Raw genomic sequence first — 17,665 nt, forward strand, 5'->3', positions numbered from 1 at the left:
AGGGGCAAAAATATCCTTTAGCAGTATGGGATCTATCTTTGTCACTGTGAGCGGGCTAATTCCCATCCCTATACAGGACATGACCACTAGGGGGCAAAATGTCCTTTAGCAGTATGGGATTTAGCTTTTTCACACTGAGTGAGCTAAATCCCATTCTCAGAAAGGACAATGTCCTTTAGAGGGATAGAATCTAGTCTCAACCTTAACAGCACATCAGCTCTTCTCACTGCGATATGAGACACTGCACTTTTAAATAATAAAGAAAGTTTCACCTGAAACTAAGTGTGTTGTGTTCACACACTCTTTTTAGCCCAATTCTACCCTCTGGCTAAGTAAGAGAAAGACAATTAGAGAATTGCAGCTTAAATCTAAATTTTGTTATCAGAGAAGACACAGATCCCCACATTGGTATCACACACAACTAAAAATAACCGCTCAGTTTCATAGCGGTTTCTATATGCATCAGACCGGTAGGCGCGGAAGAGAAGTACACTGGTCTGACGCATATAGGAACCGAACCGCAATGAAACTGAACGGTTATTTCTAGTCTCTGATTAAAAAGGCCCCCTGCAATAAAATTGCACATTGCGCATGCACGAAGCACGGGAGCATGGAGAATCGCAAACTTACATTGACTGGCAGATGAGAAAGACAGGGGCTGACGAAATAGAGGAGGGGCAGACGGCCATTTCAAAACGGCTGAGGGACAACTTGTAAGTATTTTTACTTGCACAATATGCATTTATCAAAATTTGGCTACAGTTTGTAATATTAATCATTAGAAACGTTATCTGTTTAAGTAAGATTTTTTTTTTGGGTGGGGGGGTTTGGGTTGACTTGCCCTTTAAGTACTGGCAGACAGTGCCAGTATGCAGTTTAAGACCTTTTTTATTTATTTTATTTTTATTTTTTATTTATCAAGTTTAACTCATAGTGATCTCAAGTACAGACTATGCTACATGAGTAGAAACATTGTATATATTTTTACAACTTCAGCAAGTTAAGATAAGTTTCTCCTTTGTGTGTTTTTAATATGTGTTTTTCTCCACACTGATTTTAGTTTGGCTTCCCAATAAAAATTATGTTTCATTTATGCTACAGCAACTACCATATCTAGTTGATTTATCAATCCCTATTCTAATTATAGCCAACAGAATCTTGAGTGCTAATTAGTGTAATCTTTTTTTTGGAGGGGATCTCTATCCACTTCTGTGTGTTTATATACTATTGGGTAAAGTGACTCCCAAATAATCATCAGATTGTAATATATACCATTACTTTTCAAATATTCCCCTCTCCTCTTGTGAATGTTTATTATATGATGAAATAAATGTAATCTCAATCTCCCCAGATTTATTTTTGGGAACTAACAAAGTATTTCTATCTGTGTTCACAACCCTTTGATATGCCCTTGACAGGCTTTTTTAGAATAACCTCTCCCTAGGAATCTTTTCTGTAGATCTTTAGCTGCTTCTTTAAAACCATCTATTGTAGAGTAGTTACTCCAAATTCTCAGATACTCCCCTGTTGAAATATTCTGAGTGACTGTTGGTGCATGAGCACTAGTAGCATGTAAGACATCATTCTCATTAGTTTTGGTAATTGATATGTCAAAAAAATCAACTTTCTCTTTACTGCATGAGTTTGTAAGAAACAAACCCATTTGGTTATTATTTAGTTCTGCAATGAATTCTTCAAATACCTCAATTGGTCCTTCCCACAAGTATCATAATATCGTCTATGTAATGGGCCCAAAAAGAGATAAATTGATGATATTTCTGCATTTGTTCACAAAAAACAAACTTGGCATCCCACCATCCTAAATACCGATTAGCGTATGTGGGAGCACAAGCAATCCCCATAGCAGTGCCGCACACTTGCAAGAAGAATTTGTTATTGAAGGTGAAGAAATTGTGACTGAGTACAAATTTTAGTAGTGTTATCAAAATCCTTTGTTTTCGTTATTTAGATCTTGTTCCCCTTCTACGAAATGACAGCCATACAACCATATTCAATCCTAAAGCTTGAATACAGGGATTCAACGTCACATGTCATCAAATACGTGTTTTTATTCACCCTCACATTCTCCAATTTATTTTATATATGCATAGTGTCTCTAGTGTATAATGGTAAGTCCGTCACATATTTTCTCAGATGTGCATCTAAGTATTTGCTAGCATTTTCGCACATAGATTGATTGCCTGATACAATTGGGCGATCAGGGGGATAGGATTCATGATTATGTATTTTGGGGAGTAAATAAATCTTAGCCACCCTTGGTATGTGAACACACAAGATATTTTCTTTCTTTTTTATAAATAATGCCAAGTGTAAATGCACTTGATATTAGATTGTTATATTTTGTGCAAGGGGTTAGATCCCTGAAACGCCACATGTCTCTTTGAATATTAAATAGCACTTTAAAAATCCAGAGAGTGCGTTCCTGTTTGGATATTAATATATATAGAAATATATATATTTATGAATACATAAAAAATATTCTGTTATGGGAAGAACATTGGAATGTGAAATAGTAATATTTTCTTGTCAGGTTAGCGCACTTGAAAATATGCAATCGAGTTTGCACGTGAGTAGGGTATTAGTTTATTCCTACATTTCTTGCTCCATGTGGGAATAGGCTATGACACGCACAATATTCTAAGTTCAGCTTTTTGCCTACTGAATCTTTTTACTTTTAACTTGTGATGCGAGCACTACCCGACACGCACAAAAATATTACTTCTAGCGGAGTTAGCGTTCGAGCGGAAGCGTTAAATACCGCTTCACTTGTAATCTGGTCCTCTGTGTGTAGCACTGTTTTATAGGTATGTGCAAAATTTTTATTCACATATTTATTTGTCAAACATATTTTAAATATGACTGCAGCTATTTTCGGAGCTAGATATATAATCGTTACATTGCAAATCCAGATCTTTATATATTCGGCGCAGAATACAGTTTATTGCTGCTACCTGGGGTCATATTTGGAATTCTTTTGCTATACGAATATCCGAATATTACATTTTGCACAAAGCTTCTGTTTTATATAACCCTAATGATAACAATGATAATAATATAATATATCTTATAATAAATTAAAACTTACCTTTAGAATTAAAATAAACTATATTAAACTATTATTTAACCTACCCTAACTATTATACTAAAATTACATTAAACTAGCAATTAAATTAACTATATTACATATTTAAAAACCTAACCCTACTCAAGTTATTTAAATCTACTATTACAAATTACTAAATTACAAAAAAATAACAGCTAAGTTAAAAAAAAAAACCCTCACTAAGTTACAAAAAATAAAAAACCACAGTATCAAAAATAAAAAACAATTACACCTAATCTAAGAGCCCTATCAAAATAAAAAAGACCCCCCCAAAATAAAAAAAAACCTAGCCTACACTAAACTACCAAGGGCCTTTTGCGGGGCATTGCCCCAAAGAAATCAGCTCTTTTACCTGTAAAAAAATATACAAACACCCCCCCAACAGTAAAACCCACCACCCAACCCCCCCAAATAAAACCCTATCTAAAAAACCTAAGCTCCCCATTGCCATGAAAAGGGCATTTGTATGGGCATTGTCTGTAAAAGGGCATTTAGATCTTTTACATTGCCTATACCCTAAGCTAAAAATAAAACCCACCCAATAAACCCTTAAAAAACCTAACACTAACCACCGACGATCCACTTACAGTTTTTGAAGACCGGACATCCATCCTCATCCAAATGGCAGAAGTCCTCATCGAAGCCGGAAGAAGTCTTCATCCAAGCGGGCCGAAGACTTCATCAAAGCGGGCAGAAGTCTTCATCCAGACGGCATCTTCTATCTTCATTAATCCGGTGCAGAGTGGCTGCATCTTCAAGACATCCGGCATGGAGCATCCTCTTCTTACGATGGTCAGCGAAGAATGAAGTTTCCCTTTAAGGTACGTCATCCAAGATGGAGTCCCTTACATTCCGATTGGCTGATAGAATTCTATCAGCCAATAGGAATTAAAGGGGAAAAAATGCTATTGGCTGTTGCAATCAGCCAATAGGATTGAGCTTTCATCCTATTGGCTGATCCAATCAGCCAATAGGATTGAGCTCACATTCTATTGGCTAATCCAATCATTGCCCTGAAAAGGGAGCTTAGGTTTTTTAGATAGGGTTTTATTTGGGGGGATTGGTTGGTTGGGTGGTGGGTTTTACTGTTTGGGGGTGTTTGTATTTTTTTTTACAGGTAAAAGAGCTGATTTCTTTGGGGCAATGCCCTGCAACAGGCCCTTTTAAGGGCCATTGGTAGTTTAGTGTAGGCTAGGTATTTTTATTTTGGGGGGGTCTTTTTTATTTTGATAGGGCTCTTAGATTAGGTGTAATTGTTTTTTATTTTTGATACTGTGGTTTTTTATTTTTTGTAACTTACGCCTAGATTTAGAGTTCTGCGGTAGCCGTCAAAAGCAGCGTTAAGGGGTCCTAACGCTGCTTTTTACCGCCCGCTGGTATTTAGAGTCAGCCAGGAAAGGGTCTAACGCTCACTTCCAAGCCGCAACTTTTCCATACCACAAATCCCCTTACGCCAATTACGTATCCTATCTTTTCAATGGGATCTTCCTAACGCCGGTATTTAGAGTCTTGGCTGAAGTGAGCATTAGACCCTCTACCGACAAGACTCCAGCCGCAGAAAAAAGTCAGTAGTTAAGAGCTTTATGGGCTATCGCCGGTTTATAAAGCTCTTAACTACTGTGCTCTAAAGTACACTAACACCGTCACCCATAAACTACCTATGTACCCCTAAACCGAGGCCCCCCCACATTGCCGCCACTATAATAAATTTTTTTAACCCCTAATCTGCCGACCGCACATTGCCGCAACCTACATTATACCTATGTACCCCTAATCTGCTGCCCCTAACATCTCCGACCCCTATATTATATTTATTAACCCCTAATCTGCCCCTCCCAACGTCGCCGCTACCTATCTACACTTATCAACCCCTAATCTGCTGACCGGACCTCACCACCACTCTAATAAATGTATTAACCCCTAAACCGCCGCACTCCCGCCTCGCAAACCCTATAATAAATAGTATTAACCCCTAATCTGCCCTCCCTAACATCACCGCCACCTAACTTCAAGTATTAACCCCTAATCTGCCGACCTGACCTCGCTGCTACTATAATAAATGTATTAACCCCTAAAGCTAAGTCTAACCCTAACACCACCCTAAGTTAAATATAATTTTATTCTAACGAAATAAATTAACTCTTATTAAATAAAGTATTCCTTTTTAAAGCTAAATACTTACCTGTAAAATAAACCATAATATAGCTACAATATAACGAATAATTATATTGTAGCTATTTTAGGATTTATATTTATTTTACAGGCAACTTTGTATTTATTTTAACTAGGTACAATAGCTATTAAATAGTTATTAACTATTTAATAGCTACATAGTTAAAATAATTACAAAATTACCTGTAAAATAAATCCTAACCTAAGTTACAATTAAACCTAACACTACACTATCAATAAATTAATTAAATAAATTAACTACAATTACATACAATTAAATAAACTAAACTAAATTACAAAAAAAACAAACACTAAATTACAAAAAATAAAAAAAGATTACAATAATTTTAAGCTAATTACACCTACTCTAAGCCCCCTAATAAAATAACAAAGCCCCCCAAAATAAAAAAAATTCCCTACCCTAATCTAAATTAAAAAAGTTAACAGCTCTATTACCTTACCAGCCCTTAAAAGGGCTTTTTGCGGGGCATGCCCCAAAGAAATCAGCTCTTTTGCCTGTAAAAAAAAACACAATACCACCCCCCAACATTACAACCCACCACCCACATACCCCTACTCTAACCCAAACCCCCCTTAAATAAACCTAACACTACCCCCCTGAAGATCTCCCTACCTTGAGTCGTCTTCACCCAGCCGAGCACCGATGGACCAAAAGAAGACATCCAGAGCGGCAGAATTCTTCATCCTATCCGGGCAGAAGAGGACATCCGGACCGGCAGACATCTTCATCCAAGCGGCATCTTCTATCTTCATCCATCCGATGAGGAGCGGCTCCATCTTCAAGACCTCCGGCGGGAACATACTCTTCCATGACGACTACCCGACGAATGAAGGTTCCTTTAAGTGACGTCATCCAAGATGGTGTCCCTCGAATTCCGATTGGCTCATAGGATTCTATCAGCCAATCGGAATTAAGGTAGGAAAAATCTGATTGGCTGATTGAATCAGCCAATCAGATTCAAGTTCAATCGGATTGGTTGATCCAATCAGCCAATCAGATTGAGCTTGCATTCTATTGGCTGTTCCGGGGCAGATTAGGGGTTAATAAATATAATATAGGGGTCGGCGATGTTAGGGGCAGCAGATTAGGGGTACATAGGTATAATGTAGGTTGTGGAGGTGTCCGGAGCGGCAGATTAGGGGTTAATAGTGTAATGCAGGGGTCAGTGATAGCGGGGGCGGCAGATTAGGGGTTAATAAGTGTAAGGTTAGGGGTGTTTAGACTCAGGGTACATGTTACGGTGTTAGGTGCAGACTTAGAAAGTGTTTCCCCATAGGAAACAATGGGGCTGCGTTAGGAGCTGAACGCTGCTTTTTTGCAGGTGTTAGGTTTTTTTCTGCCCAAACTGCCCCATTGTTTCCTATGGGGGAATCGTGCATGAGCACGTTTTTCCATCTAGCCGCTACCGCAAGCAACGCTGGTATTGAGAGTTGAAACGGCGGTAAATATGCCTGTAACTCCCTTTTTGGAGCCTAACGCAGCCCTTCAGAGAACTCTAAATACCAGCGTTGTTTAGAAGCAGCGTGAACCAATGACAAGAGGCATATATGGGCAGCCCCCCTGAGTCTTACTAGACATGGTTTTCATCAAGGGATGCTGCGAGATGGAAGTAAACAAGATAATATTTGTAAAATGGAAAGCTGTTTAAAATTATATGCTCTATCTAAATCATGATAACTTAATTTTAACTTTATTATGCATTTCATATAAAGTTATCCCCTGAAGTTATCTAGAAGTACATATCTGGGTACAACTGTTCTTTAAAGGGAGAGTCTACTTGATTTTGTTATTGCTTAAAAAAATAGACAACACCTTTACTACCAATTCCCCAGCTTTCCACAACCAACATTGTTATATTAACATACTTTATAACCTCTAAATTTGCCTCTTTCTAAGCCCCCACAAGCCATTCCCTTGCCTCAGGACTCTTTATAAGCTTTTTAAATCTTTCACAACAGCCAGACAGTGCTAGTTCATGTGTGCCATATAGATAACATTGTGCTCACTCCTATGGAAAATGATAATGGTTATACAAGAACCATCACTAATTGGCTAACATGCCAGATTGTAAAAAGCACTGAGATAGGGGGACAGTCTGCAGAGGCTTAGATACAAAGTAATCACAGAGGTAAAAAGTGTATTAATATAACAGTGTTAGTTATGCAAAACTGGGGAATGGGTAATAAAGGGATTATCTATATTTTTAAACAATAACAATTTTCAAGTAAACTGGTCCTTTAAGGACTAATTGTAGGCTGGCTGATCAATCCACTGTTTATTGGTCGACAGCGACACACCTCAGAAGCATAAGCACCAATAAAATAAAATGTTTTTCTCATAAGAGGGATATCTGATAAAACCAAATATTATTTTTTTTAATTAGTGAACAAAGCTAGCCCTAACTGCCCACAATTAAAGGGACTGAAACCCTGAGATTTTAATATAAAATGTTTAATTATGTAGTGAGACAACTTTGCAATATACCAAATTGTGCAATTTAACTCTGAATAGTGGGGATTTTCTAATTTTGGGAACTTGAAATTCACATTGCAGACGTCTTCTAGATTTTCTTTCCCTAATACATTTTAAGTGCTAACAACTGTGTAATAAAAACATTAATAGCTTGTTGTCTACAGTCTCATGCTTAGATTTGTTTCTCCAACGGAGAATGGTTGATAGAGTTTGGCTATTAAGAAACAATTCAGGATAATTTGTTTTAAAGGGACAGTTAACTCCACAATTTGTATTGTTTTAAAAGATAGATAATTCCTTTATTACACATTCCCCAGTTTTGCATAACCAACACAGTTATACTAATATACTTTTAACCTCTGTGATTACTTTGTATCTAAGCCTCTTTTGACAGCCCCCTGATTACATGACTTTTTATTTATTATCTATTGACTTGCATTTTACCCAATTAGTGCTGTGTCATCCACAACCCACGGGCGTGAGCACTGTGGGGATCCACCGCATGTTACTGAATTTATAACATTAACATAATATGCAGCCTGGGTTGTGCCAGACTTAGTCGTACCGATAATAGAACTTTTGATAAGAGTGGATAGTAGACGACTATAATATCCAACCTACATTATTCATATATTGAGGATTATTCACCTCGACATTTAATTTAAAATATTAACTGAAAGATTGTTGAACAGCTGGTGAGTCGTAACACCAATTGTGCAGATCCACTGTGGATGACTTAATATTAACATAACATAGAGCCTGGGTTGTGCCAGACTTAGCGATACCGTCAATATAGCCTTTGAAGTTAATATATGTTTATGGGTAACAACAACCTGCTATGCTGATTTATTAAGTATTACCGAGCTCCACATTCATTATGGTAAACTGAAATAAAACACAGTCTGGATCATGCTAGATTCAGCACAATTTATTTAAGGTGACATTAGACACCAATAATATCTAACAAACTATAAACGAAAACTGATAGTGACAACTGCTTATTATAGAATCTAATGTAACATATGCTACAGACATTTCTGTCTTGATTTATATAGCAGCAGTTGTTTAAATTTACAACGTGACGTTTATTGTTAGTTTGAATTCATTACATAATCACACTGGCAGATTTAGCAATTCTGGAAGCCAATTAAATCTGAGTTGCAGGTCTACTTCACACTGTATTTGACATATCTCAAGTTCTTCACCAATATTGATTAGATATCATATACTATTGACACACCATTATCTGGTATACTGACCATCTTATGTTCAGGGACTTGAATGAATATAGGATAGGTGTGGGGTTGCATTAATTCAGCAACTTCCATATATCCTGGTCCTATAGAGATACTTACATACCTGGTTGGCATTTGAAACTATACATTATAACATAAGTGACCTACTTATGATATCCAGTGAAAGGGAAACACCTTATTGTTACATTATATCATTAGATAAGTTTATTACAGTGGGACCTCGGTTTACGAATTTAATGCGTTCTCCGGGACGTTTCGTATTGCGAAAAATTAGTAAACCGAAACACGGTTTCCCATAGGAATGCATTGAAAACCAATTAATGCGTTCCGGAGGTGAGAAAAAAGGATCCAAAACCTGCTGCAAAAAGCTCCAAAAGGCTCCAAATGGCTCCAAAAGGCTCCAAATGGCTCCAAAAGGCTCCACAACTTGCTGCAAATGGCTCCAAAAGGCTCAGCAACTTGCTGCAAATGGCTCCAAAACCGGGACACTTGTTTCGTATTGCGAAAAAAATTCGTAAACTGAAACACGGTTTCCCATAGGAATGCACTGAAAACCAATTAATTTGTTCGTATTGCGAAAAAAATTCGTAAACCGAGGCATTTTTTTCCCAGAATTTTCATTTGTAAACCGAAATTTCGTTTACCGAGTCGTTCGTTAACCGAGGTCCCACTGTATTTGGATACATGACCTTTGATTATAACTTACCCAATTGACACTTTACAATAATCTTTTGTCTCAAACTACTTCGCAACAGTAATTAGCGGACGTTATTTGTTACAACTTAGATCACTTATAATTGTGAATTTATACAGGCCTAATCATAATATTCTGTGATCTAATAAACGTACTACCACTAGATTTTGGTACTGGTGTGTATTTTAATTGTTTGTGTACATTAACCAACAATTTGGTTTTTTAATTTCAATAATAAAGGTTATATTTTAAAACCCTGCTGGGAATTCCTGTCCTTTAGTTTTGGGCCCAGAGTGCTGTAAGTGCATACTTCAGGAATTTTGGTATCCTTTATATCAATTTTCTTTTCGTTTTGATTGACTTTGTGCACAAGCACCATTTCCTCTAAATACTTATAAGTTAACACACATAAAACTTATTAATATACATGTAAATAAAGTTAATGAGGAAAAGCCCGAGTAGTGCCACTGTTCATTTTGGTGTGTGAGCACAATGCTATCTATATGGCCCACATGAACTAGCAGCCTCCTGTTGTGAAAAGCTTATAAAAAAGCATGTGATAAGAGGCTGTCTGTAGTGGCTTAGAAACAGGCAGAAATTTAGAGGTTTAAAAGTTATAAAGTATACTAATATAACAATGTCGGTTGTGCAATGCTGGGGAATGGGTAGTAAAGGAGTTATCTATCTTTTTGAATAATAACAATTTTGGTGTTGACAGTCCCTTTAAATATATTTAGACAAGCTGTTTATTGCCCCTTTTATGGAGATAATAATGCTAACTAATATGTGCAAAACAATAAACATAACAAATAAATAAACATAACAGCATTTTATGAAGCTTTAAATCCAGTTGCTGTAATGGTTATATCACTGATAAATTCCACAAGCATTGAATTACTAGATCCTACAAGTGAGGTCAACATTCCAGAACCGCAGGCAGGACCAAAGAGAACAGGGGAAGTTTTGCTTGCTCTATTATATACTTTAACAGCCAGATGTACAGTTTGTGAAACACTGGACATCACATGCTTCAAATGTCAGGTAAACCTGGGGACAATGTATAAAGTTGTTTTATCTCATCTTATTGGATAACATTGATTTGGCTATATGTTTGTAGTCTTACATATTTAATTCTGTCTGAAACATTCTGAGCAATACAATCTCAGCATGTTCTTCCTATGTACTGTGGAGTGCAGTGGCATGCAATAAAAAGCCACCATAAGGGGGGCAGAGCCATCACTCAGAGAAAACGGACATGTTTTAGCAGAGCTCCGTCGAAAATATTTAATTAATATCATTTACCCGTCACTTTTTTATCTGAAAGCACCTTATTCTCCACCCCAGTAGGTCTCCAAATACAACTCATCTGCAGAGATCGGCAATTGCCAACTACGTGGCTGAGAGGACCGGTTCCGGACAAAGGAAGGCCGCGCCACTTGACCAGCCTAGCACCGAGGCCGTGAGCCGCGGCATGGCTTTGTGACAATTACTCTCCTAATATACAAGAGGTAACCACCATTGAGGCATAGCAGCCCTACACGATAACTAGCGGATTAACATCTGAGCAGCTGCCTGTTCCGATAAGTGCTGTGATACTGCGGCCATTACATGCTACCCCCCAGTAAGCGCCTGTGGATACCTGCTGTACAGCACACAAGTAAACCTACTGTTGGTCCCGTATACAGAGAAATTTTAATTTAAAGGCAGACACGCGCAAGCCATCTCTGCACCTAGATTTTACATAACGTGCCATAATAATGAGCCAGGAAGATTTTGACCGGGAACTGCTGGGCCTACTGCGGACTCTCGAGAGACAAATGGAGGAGCAATTTGGGGACCTCTCAGCTCTCCTACAGTCAGAGTGAGCTAACCCACAACCACCATCACCTGAGCCCTTGCCTGAGGTCTTGAGTATGTCTGAAACTGACCTGTCTTCACCCACCATGTTCGAAGTAGCACAAGCGAACCACATGTTTACAGCGGAGGCTATTAGAAGGATGCACGCATACTTGTGGCGGCCAGGTTCAGAAAACCTAGAATGCCTCTCACTAGACTTCTTCAAAGCCGAAAGCAGTATCGCTCTCACGCCCTGTGGCTCCTGGGAGTGGGCGGCCGACCTCCTGGAGCCCAGGGAGTCCTACCCACGCTCAAGTGCATTCATATACACAGAGGGTCCAACGCAGCAAAACACCCAGAACACGGGACTCACAGAACTCCTCATAAAGCACCCTGGTTCATTTAGAACTTCCGCTTTAAATACCACTGTTGATCCAATGAGTGGGTTCTTCAGGCCCCAACAGGAAAAGGTGAACTTTCTTATCCTTGGAATGATAGCAATCATGACCTTTCCTTTGATTCCCCACAGAATTGGCATAGGTTGAAGTTTGGCTACAACGCATAGCCTGGCAGGAACAGTGATACTTTTTCTGCTATGCCTACCCAAGCTGATTGCTCAGACTTTTATATCCATCGCAGCCTGTCTGTAACAAAGTCTTTATGGGGAATAGGTTGTGTCACCAAAAGCTGAACTTTTATACCCACGCACTCAATTTGCAAATTGCTATGACCCTCTAAATAAACAGATATTACACCACATCTAAAATGTCAAAAGGGAAAGGAAAAAGAAAGGAAAGAAAAAGGAAAAAAAAGAAAACAAAATGACTAATAGCTTACATTTCCTCTTGTATGACAATGGACTGGACTCCTACTGTTTATTTGTTGAGAAAATATAAATATATAACCTCCTCATTCCTATTACCCACTTGTTAGACTGATGATGACTGACTTGTTAGATGATTCTCAGTTAAAAATATTATGTAGTAGCACATTTTTGTACTACATGCTCAGACAAGTCTAAACAACCATTACTAGCATTGGCCCTTGATATATATCTAATTTCATGTTATTTCATACGTATTGATCTAAATATATACTGGACCATTATATGTTGTAATTAATATTCAAGACCAATCCGGATGGGGTGTTATGTTCCTTGTGATAAGCCTCCTTCTTACTAACTACACCTACAATTTTAATTTAATGACTACATTTTCACCTTTTTTTTGGAGCTTTACAAAGTTCTACTACTTTCTAATATCTAAAGAGTGGCTTCTTTTTATTATACTTTACTATACTAGCGCAGGTTAAAATACTTATTATATTGTTACTTTTTTTATTGTAATAACTAGTGTATTATTGCAAAAAGCATAATTTTGGTCTAATGGAGACAGACTTACAAGTAAGTGACATAACTTACTTAACGCCCTTACTTCTACTTATTGTTTAGAGCTCTGTAGGGTACTATTATACTATTTTAAGTTATAAAAGTTTAAGTAATTGGGCTATAGTTTATATTGCTTTCCCACCTCCCCCCCACATGACTAAGATAGCCTATCTCTGGATGAACCTAAGGTCTCTGTGGGCCTATATTAATACAACAATGGGTTATTATCCCCTTCCCTAAAAAGGGAACGGCAGACACCACTCTATTAGAGATGCCCTAGATTAATATCTCTGTATCACAACCACTTACCCCTCCTGCAAGCACAGGGCCACAAGTTATATGGGATTTTTCACATATCTGAATTTATTACATGTTCTAGTTACAGCATAATTCACCTTCTACTTGTATGCAACTTTAGGGTTTGCTGGTCCTCTATTTATTATATACATATGTAACCCCTCCTATACTATGTTTCACAGTTTTTCATGGTTGCAAAAATATATTGATTCTATTTTTTTTTTATTTTTTTTTACGTGATCCCCTACACATTTAAGTACATAATGTCTACTGGCCTCGTGCACACCAGGTAACAATATAGAAGATTTTGTAATGCTGTTATATTTTACATACTGAGATTCATAATAGATGGTTCTATGTATCCTCTGTAATTCTACACTTCAAGAGGGGCACTTTGCTACATCCCTGTTTTACCTGTTATCTTACTTTCACCTGCCTAATGAAGAACCCAGGAGAGTACTTTATATTTATAGGGCTAATTTGTGTTATGCTAATTTCAGTAAGTCAGATTATTCTCACCCTCTATGTACCATAATAGTAAGGACATTGGTATGTCATATAGTCCCTAGCTCTGAATATTTTATTTCTTTATTTTTTTTCTTTACTATAATATCTCAAGGGTTAAGCATAATACTACTTATAACATCTATACTCCTCAATTGTTTCCCACTCTAAAATCTTAACTAGCTCCGCCCCCTCCCCCCCTTGTCTCATTCAGAGCGGCTCTTGCCCGCTGAAATTCCCTCCCCCCAACAATCTATACTGCCAACTCCCCTTTTGCCTCAAATTCTTTTGATCAGATAAACTAGTTTATGTTTCCTACTGCAAAACGGGGACCATTCCTATTCTTCTTAGAATATAAAAATAGAGGTTCTAATCCACCCTTTATAAAAGTTTTCTGGACATACCAGTTCAATTTATTTTAGATCATTACTCCTGCCTACTTGTTGTCTATGGTAGATCAGTTTATTCTATTAGTCTGGTAGGGTAGCTGGTTATTTCATAAGATTTATAGGCACAATGTTCACACTGTTTTAAAGTTTTCAAAGTTCTTCAGACTGTTTGACCAGAATTATAATAGACTCATCTTTCTACTATACTCGTATGTTCAGAATATTTGTCTTGCTGATATTACTGTCTGCGGATGTCTTTATCTTTATTTGTAACATTTTATAAAACCTCAATAAAAAAACTTATTTAAAAATAAAAAAAAAGAAGCCACCACAATATTTTATTAGCAGTTAAAATTGGAAACTATTAGACCTGACAAATAATACATGTATATTAGTAATGCATATATATTTAAAAATTACCTTATTAAAGGGACACTCGATCAAAATTAAACTTTCATTATTCAGACAGAGCATGCCATTTTAAACTACTTTCCAATTTACTTCCATTAACAAAATGTGCACAGTCTTCTTATCTTTAAACGTTTTGAGTCACCAGCTCCTATTGAGCATGTGCAAGAATAAGTGTGTATGCATTTGTGAATGGCTGTTGGCTGTCACATGGTACGTGTATGCATTTGTGATTGGCTGATGGCTGTCACATGGTACAGGGGGAGTGGAAAAAGCATAACTTTTAAAATTGTCAGAAAAAAAATCTACTACTCATTTGAAGTTCAGACTAAGTGCTATTGCATTGTCTTGTTTTCTTGCATTTGTTGATTATGCAAATCTACTGTGTTGACTGGTCCTTTAACTAGGATACGGATAAGCCATACACAATTTGAATTGCTTGAATATTCAGTTGGATAGTTTGCTGAAGTCAGTGTTCCTGTAGAAGAAATAATCAAACTGCTACAGATATCTAAAAGAAAAAAACAAATGGATAATTATCTTTATCTTTGAGAGGTTGAGATTAATTTTAGGAATACATTGACCGGTGAACATAAAATCTGATGTTTATTCTTTATTTACCCTACAAAATAAAATCAGTATTCATTATGAAATATAAATCAATATGTGGCTAAAAAATCCCCCAAAAACTTTTAAAATATAGAGAGAGTCTATATATAAGAACACTTCTGCGGCTGGTATAAGAAGATACACTACGTCTACCACATTACCAAAAGAGGCCAGATCAGCAGTGCAGAGAAGCGTCTAATAATTCTTACCAAGCCTTTAAACCACACCAGGTGACTGTAAGGCAACATTGCGTTACACAGTTTTGTTTTATCGTATTTATATACGTTTGTAATAAATATTATAACTTATAAATAACTGCTGCATCATGATTGGGAAAATACCGGAGAGACAAAGCCAGTAATCATATGATGCACCTGTTTGATAGTGCATGTATTTGCTGCAGAGTATGTGAATACTATTACATCTCCCACAAGTAATTTGATGTATTGGGATACTATGTGTCAGACCCTCTATATATTATAGTATCATGTTTACGTTATATTTGCACCGTTCCTTTATGCTATTTTTTAGTGATGTTTTGATTTATCTTTTCGTTTTTTTTTATATTTACCTTATTTTTCACATTGGTTATAAAATGCAGTACATAAGAATGACATCAAGAGAATTAATTAATTTTTGTAAAATTTGTTTCACTGACACATGAATAGGGTAATTTATCATTGGCTTGTTTGACAGTCTATGAGACTCTGAAATCAACAGTATGACCAATCAATGTGACTAACTAGAGTTTTAATAAATGATTACAAGATTTTATACTTCCCTATCTAAGCTGACAACCTCAGGTTTTCTATGTAATGTCATGTGTATATTAACCATTTTGTGCCTTAAAATCTCAAACTGAGGGGGCGTGTCTTAGCAGCGATCCTGGTCGGTCACACTTTCCTTGAGCTCCTGTTGATACTCTAAAAAAACGCCGATTTTGGGAGTCCTTTTACAGTACATTCATCCGCTTTGCCTATTATTGGGCACTAGCATACAGTGACATATCATATATCCTCATTTATACTGTATTCTTGACGCCGGAGCAGGGGATAAGACAGAAGAGGCCTGGAGCGGCGGCTCAATACAGGCGGCGCTACCCCCCTCGGTACGCCGAGGTTCTTTGTCAACACCGGCCATCTCGACATAGACCCTAAGGATAACACCTTTCACAAAGGGGAGCATATTTATAGCAAAGACACCTGGCAAAAATGGGGGTGCTGGACGCAAAAGATCTATACACTCATATTGCTAAAATGGCCCCCGCGGAGTAAGAAGCACCACAAAATGACATAGATTCCCGCATGGCCAGATTTGAAGAGAGATGTCAACAACTTATCGCTGGTGCTCCATATGACTTTCTAATAGAGCGATTTAATGCCGTGAGCACAGCGATTTCATCTATTGAGGGCGAGAAAACAAAGCTGCCAACAGAGTCAGACCCATGGCAGAACAGCTCCTGTCACCCAGCGATCAAGTTTGCAACACCACAGAAGCTGCGGAATAGAGAGGCGAAACAAGAGACTTTACATAGAATATTGCCTGAATACGCAGACCTAGGAACTTTGCTGGAAACAAAGATTACTATAAAGGAGTCAGCAGATACTGGGGAAAGCTGGCTAACAAAGGGAGAAAGATCCACATTTGGTGCAGCTGAAAGGGAGTTGGCGGGGAATCTCCATGGAGCCAAGACAGCATACTGGGAGTACTCCCTAGTATATAGCACCGCTGTGCACAAGGGGATTGACCACATAAAGCCCGCTCCTCTTACAAAGGGAACATCAGAAGAGCTGGAGATCTGCCGTGAACAGTCTGGATATCCCAAGCTTGGTAGAAAATATGATGAGACACTAGAGCAGAGCGACCAGAATATACAACTGATTCTGTGGCATCACGGCAATTCCCACACACCTGGAAAGACCCAGCCTCTGTCGGGGACAAAATCCTGGGGTTAAACTTGGTGATCAGGGAATAAGCTACAACTGTCCTTGGTTACACAATAATAGTGAGGACATTGCTGGGACTTTCACGTATGTTAGACTGTTTTCGTTAAGCTGTTTATTGTTGAATTATTTGTTATCTTGCTGCGAAAGTGTATGATAGAAGGGAGATACATAGAATAGAGCTGAACTAGTTTGCCTGCATTGCCTCCTATGTTATAACACAAGTTATGCCAAGCCGGGACATATATGTAAGATGCATTGTATTGAATGTACTATTTCCCTCTCAGATGTCTTACCTAACCAGTTATTGTGCTATAGTTTTGCTATACTGTATTTCATACATTATGTTGTTTAACATGCACCAATGAGGGTAATGGACTAGTCATGAGTGCTAGGATAAATTGCAAAACTTATATGAAATATGCTCATATGTTGTCCCCACATTAGAAAGATCTATCTACTGCTTAGATGTTTTAGCAGCCCTTTCCTACACATGCTCAGTTTTACAACAGCATTTCTCCACGTGGCTTGCGGCCGGAGCCGCGGGAGAGA

At 37.7% G+C, this 17,665-nt stretch overlaps 1 protein-coding gene across 3 annotated transcripts in view; it reads left to right on the top strand.

Moving 5' to 3' along the window:
* The first annotated feature begins 206 nt into the window (after nucleotides 1-206).
* Nucleotides 207-17,665, top strand: part of LOC128655893 (embryonic protein UVS.2-like) — a 116,339-nt gene continuing 98,880 nt past the window's right edge. Inside the window, exon 1 of one of the 3 annotated variants that reach the window (XM_053709484.1) lies at nucleotides 207-713. Coding sequence is in view for 1 of the 3 variants with exons in the window: in XM_053709483.1 (XP_053565458.1) it covers nucleotides 3,928-3,945 (18 nt within the window). In the remaining 2 variants the exon portion in view is untranslated. Of the gene's footprint in view, nucleotides 714-3,537; nucleotides 3,946-17,665 lie in introns of those variants that run through there. The other 2 variants (XM_053709483.1, XM_053709485.1) reach the window with 2 other exon arrangements.

This window comes from Bombina bombina, chromosome 4 (genome assembly GCF_027579735.1).
Source record: "Bombina bombina isolate aBomBom1 chromosome 4, aBomBom1.pri, whole genome shotgun sequence".
Taxonomy (NCBI): domain Eukaryota; kingdom Metazoa; phylum Chordata; class Amphibia; order Anura; family Bombinatoridae; genus Bombina; species Bombina bombina.